This window comes from Aethalodelphis obliquidens, unplaced genomic scaffold (assembly GCF_003676395.1).
Source record: "Aethalodelphis obliquidens isolate GAN/ISIS:26980383/991018 unplaced genomic scaffold, ASM367639v1 scaffold53, whole genome shotgun sequence".
NCBI lineage: Eukaryota > Metazoa > Chordata > Mammalia > Artiodactyla > Delphinidae > Aethalodelphis > Aethalodelphis obliquidens.
In genome coordinates this window covers 4,195,512-4,201,102 of record NW_020837997.1, presented here as the reverse complement: position 1 = coordinate 4,201,102, position 5,591 = coordinate 4,195,512, and the positions used below count along the sequence as shown (strand labels likewise).

The 5,591-nt window shown below is 42.2% G+C and overlaps 1 protein-coding gene across 1 annotated transcript; it reads right to left on the bottom strand.

Moving 5' to 3' along the window:
• Nucleotides 1-4,237: 4,237 nt before the first annotated feature.
• LOC113608875 (olfactory receptor 7G1-like) lies at nt 4,238-5,234 on the bottom strand. The gene is given in 2 exon segments (XM_027085841.1): nt 4,238-5,143; nt 5,145-5,234. Coding segments are annotated over 2 exon segments (975 nt in total). The 5' UTR covers nt 5,214-5,234.
• Between the last annotated feature and the right edge of the window lie 357 nt (nt 5,235-5,591).

Here is a 5,591-nt window from a genome sequence, read left to right as displayed (position 1 = left end):
AACGGGAGAGGCCACACGGTGAGAGGCCCACGTACCGCAAAAAAAAAAGAAAAAAAAATTTTGAAAAGAGGAACATCTATTAATTGCAGAGACCTAAATACAGGAGTGATAAGACATGACATTTAATCCTATTACCAGTTTTACAGTGCAAATATGACCAAATAATGACAAATTCATAGGAGTTAAACGAATAGAAGAACATCAAAGAAAAGGATCTGTAAAAAAAATTCAGGATTCTGTTTGTCCCTGGAGGGGAGGGGGTGATGCAAGTGGGAGAACAGTTGCATTCTATAATGTCGGCATTGCTTTAACTTCAGGATGGGTATGTGCATGTTTATTATGTTACTATTCCTGCAGAACTACACATAGGTTTTAAGCTCTCCTTTGTATATGATATTTTAACAAGTAAAATTGAGGAAAGGCCCTTCCATATTCTTAATTCTAAATATGTTTCCCATGTTCTTCTAATATGGGTGATGCAGCTTAGAATTTAGAGGTCATCAGAATCTCCAAAAGTATTCATTAAGAGTTCTATAATCCCTTACATGTCTCCCCAGAGGTTCAAAGTCAGTGGTTCTTGCTGGAGGTCAGGGAAACCTCAGTATGAACGAAGGTCTCAGGTGATTCATCTCTGCAGCTGTTCTGTGGACATCAATGGAGGAAGCTCTGCACTAGAGTGAACAGGAATGCCAGGCAGGGAGCTGTTTCCCATGTTGGTGCTGAAAATAAAACCACCCCTCAACCACCAGTGAACAGAAAGTTCTTCACCCACTCTTGACTCTCCCTTGACAGCTCCACTGTTTTCACCTCACCCACAGAGATGATTCTGACCGGTGGCCTCTTGTTTCTGTGCTTCTGGGGAAAGTGATCCTGCTTATTTTGCCAGCTTCCCTTTCTCCTCTTCCTAAGGAACGGCACCAAGAAACGGGGGAGAGCTTAAACAAGCTTTATTTGGGAGCGCTCCCGGGCGAGGTTCACTGGTCCGAGAGAAAGGGGCCGGAGAAGTCGCGCCCGGGCGAGGGTTTGGGCAGAATTTATAGGGGAAGAAGGGAAAGGGGTGTGGTGAATCCGGGAGGGCGCAGGGTATTCCTTATTTGGTGGTCTTTTCGGGTATCGTGGCAATATCTGGTGCCGGTCGCGTCAGTCTTGGGACCGTTAGTCCCGCCCCTCGAAAGGCGGGAAGGCTGGGCCGGGTGGAAAGTCCCCAGGTCAGTTCCTGGAACTGGGTGGTCCGGAAAGTCTCCAGGTCAGTTTCTGGAGCTGGGTGGTCCGGAGAGTTTCGGTCTGATGCAACCTGTGAGTCTGATTGCGTTCCCCTGCCTCGGGCCAGTTGGCCTTACACTCTTGTCTTATTCTCAGCATCTCCTTGTCAAAGGAAAGTAGTTCTCCATAGAATAAGACACATTTAATAATTTTCCATGAAGGCCCTAAGTCTGCACCCAATCTGCTAAGACATCAATGATACAATTAATTTTATTCAAGGATGTTTCTCTATGTGGACTCCACTAGAGATGTGTAAGAAACAAAGCAATAGGGACTTCCCTGGTGGTGCAGTGGTTAAGAATCTGCCTGCCAGTGCAGGCGACGTGGGTTCGAGCCCTGATCCGGGAAGATCCCACATGCCGTGGAGCAACTAAGCCCGTGGGCCACAACTACTGAGCCTGTGCTCTAGAGCCCAGAAGCCACAATTACTGAGCCCACATGTCACAACTACTGAAGCCCATGTGCCTAGAGCCCATGCTCTACAATAAGGCAAGCCCCCGCCCACCACAACTAGAGAAAGCCCGCACAGCAACAAAGACCCAATGCAGCCGAAAAATAAATTAATTTTTTAAAATGCTTAACTTAAATTAAAAAAAATAGAAACAAAGCAATATAAGATGACTGAGGAGGGACTTCCCTGGTGGTGCAGTGGATAAGACTACGTGCTCCCAATGCAGGGGGCCTGGGTTTGATCCCTGATCAGAGAACTAGATCCCACATGCGTGCCACCACTAAGGAGCCCACGTGTTGCAACTAAGACCCAGTGCAACTAAATAAATATTTTTAAAAAGTTGAGGAAAAAAATATGACTAAGGAGAAAAGTAAAAGCTCAGATACAGTCTTACAAATAAGCCAATGAAGCCCATCAACAGACAAATGGATAAAGAGGATGTGGTACATATATACAATGGAATATTACTCAGCCATAAAAAGGAAATGAAATTGGGTCATTTGTAGAGACTTGGATGGACGTAGAGGCTGTCATACAGAGTGAACTAAGTCAGAAAGAGAAAAACAAATACCATATGCTAACATATATATAAGGAATCTAAAACAACAACAACAAAAAGGTTCTGAAGAACGTAGGGGCAGGACAGGAATAAAGACACAGACGTAGAGAATGGACTTGAGGACACCGGGAGGGGGAAGGGTAAGCTGGGACAAAGTGAGAGAGTGGCATGGACTTATATATACTACCAAATGTAAAATAGATAGTGAGTGGGAAGCCACCGCATAGCACAGGGAGATCAGCTCGGTGCTTTGTGACCACCTAGAGGGGTGGGATAGAGAGTGTGGGAGGGAGATGCAAGAGGGAGGAGATATGGGGATATATGTATATGTATAGCTGATTCACTTTGTTATACAGCAGAAACTAACACACCATTGTAAAGCAATTATACTCCAATAAAGATGTTAAAAAAAAAAGAATGAGAAAAACAAATATCGTATAGTAATGTGTATATGTGGAATCTAGAAAAATGGTACAGATGAACTGGTTTGCAAGGCAGAAATAGAGACACAGATGTAGAGAACCAACATATGGACACCAAGGGGGGAAAGTGGGGGTGGTGATGGCGGTGGTGGGATGAATTGGAGATTGGGATTGACATATATACACTAATATGTATAAAATAGATAGCTAATAAGAACCTGCTGTATAAAAAAGATAAAATAAAATTCAAAAAAAAAAGCCAATGAGAAGATTTCAAAGGAAAAACAATGCCAGACGATTACCAAACTTTGCCCTGCTTACCTAACAAATATTTATTTTATTATATTATTCACACCAACGGAAAAGGCTGATAAATATAACAATAAATGAAAACAAATCTAACTGCTGAAGCAAGGGATAAAGTTATGTGAAGACAATAGGATTATAAGAGTTAAGAAGATATGCAAGGTATGGAACACAGCAATACTAGTTAAATTTTATTGAAGCATTGTCCTGTTTTTGTCCAGTAATTACACTACATATGATAAGAGTAAGGTTCTCATAGTAATCATTTCCCCTTTACCAGGAATTAGATTAAGTAGGTGGCGTATGATCCTGTTCTCAGTGATAAGATTGAAGGTAATACCTTATGGATGATGCCACGGAAATATCCATTATAAATAGTCCCTCAATTAACCTCAGACCCAGGGAAGGTCAGTCAGGTTTTTTTGTTATTTGGGTTTTTTTCCTCTGGGAATCATGTCTAGATATGATACCTGCATCTGTGAAGCCATCTGGGTCCGTGAGGGGAATCAGCCCTAGCACGAAGCCACTTCATGGAGGAATGAATGAATCTCTACTTTCCTGCTCCTGCGCAATTTTCTACCTCTGAGATCCTTGTAATGAAGATATCTTTATTGTTTGCACATATTAGACTCAGGATTAATTTCTCTTATTAGGAAGAAAGTCTTCCTCACTGATCAATTTCAAACATCACACAATCATTTCAAACTACTGAGATAATCTAATCACAAAAAATTGTATACAAAATAAAGCTGAGTGTTCTGGGTGCTAATGTTGCCCCACACATGTACAATTTACCAGTGACCAGTCTCAAGGATTCCTGATCTGGGGTATGAAAGATCAACCACTACGTCCCACAGTAGGCTTAACTCTGGGGTGCAATTCACACGGTGCTACCCATAGAATCGAGCAGAATCTACTTCTGCATGACCACAGACTTCTTTAAATCATTTCCTTGACCTATCCACCTTTTCCCACGTCCCTTGTGCTCAGAACATTCCCCACAAAATTACTATACCATGAACCTCTGCCTCAAATTCAGCTTCCATAGACCTTAACTGAAGAAACTTTATTCTTAGAGAATGGAAATCACAGTGCTAAGAAAAAAAAAAAAAAAAGAGCACTTCAGGTTTTAACCCTAAGTTAAAATGCACTTAGCCATCATGGTATCTATTTACCAAAGAACCTATGATGAAAGAGTCAGGCATTCTAGCTCATCAGTATTCCTTTTACTTTGATTCATTCTAGTGAACCCATCCCAAATCGGATGACACAATCACAGAAAAGAAATACTCTACCAATAAGTTTCCTCAAAACTCCCTTCATGTCTCTGTTCCTCAGGCTGTAGATGAAGGGGTGCATCACAGGAGCGACCACAGTGTACATCAGTGAAGCCACTGCAGTCTTCCTGGAAGAGTCAGTAACTGCCGAACTAATGTACACCCCAAAAGCTGTCCCATAGAAAAAGGAAACCACTGAGAGGTGAGACCCACAGGTAGAAAGAGCTTTCTACTTTCTGCCTGATGAGGGCATTTTCAAAATGGAGGAAACAATTTGAATATAAGAGAAAATGATTCCAGAAAGAGGAACACCAGCAAATATGCCAGCTGCAAAATATACCAGGATGTTATTGATGAGGGTATCAGAACATGCAAGTTTGATGACCTGAACAACTTCACAGAAGAGGGAGATTTCCAGGTCTGTGCAAAAGGACAGTTGCAGCACCATCAGACTATGGAGCAGGGCATCGGCAATGCTAATGAACAAGGAGAGTAGAATCAGCTGAACACAGAGGCAGGGGTTCATGCTGACTGTGTATCTTAGTGGGTGACGAATTGCCACATAATGATCGTAGGCCATTATTACTAAAAGGAGAAAATTTTCCCAACAAACAAAAGTCGGAACAAAGCTGATCTGGGTGAGGCAGCCTCTATACATGATGCTCTGATTCTGTGCTTGGATGTTCTCCAGGATCTTTGGGATCATGGTGGTGCTGAAACAGATGTCAGTAAAGGACAGATTGGAGAGAAAGAAGTACATGGGAGTGTGGAGTTGGAAGTCAGAGGTGACAGCCTAGATGATGAGAAGGTTTCCCAGGATGGTGATCAGGTACACGGACAGGAACAGTTTGAAGAAAAGTGGTCTTCAGTTCTGGATCCTCCGTCAGTCTCACGAGAAGAAATTCTGAAACATCTGTTTGGTTTCTGGGTTCCATATTGTTGATAAATCTGATGGAAAAGATGTGGTCCCTAGTCCAGCAGCAGGAGTATCACCAGAGGCAAACACCAGTTTGGGAAGGGAAGTAATGGAATGGGGGGATGCTTTCCATATGCTTGTTATTTTGTTATTTTGAAAAAAGACCTGAAGTTAATAAAGCAGTGTGTCAACATTTGTTAATTCTCGAAAGGATCTAGGAATGGTCATTTTAAAAATTACACTATGATGTTCTGATTATTTATAACATTTGGTAACTTTATTAGGAGAAACAGGTAGTCAGGCTGATGAGTCTAACTGGATTGCCACCTCCTTTCTCAGAGACCTCACAGCCTGGCAACAGAGATAACACAGAGCTGTGTTAAAAACACAGAACTGG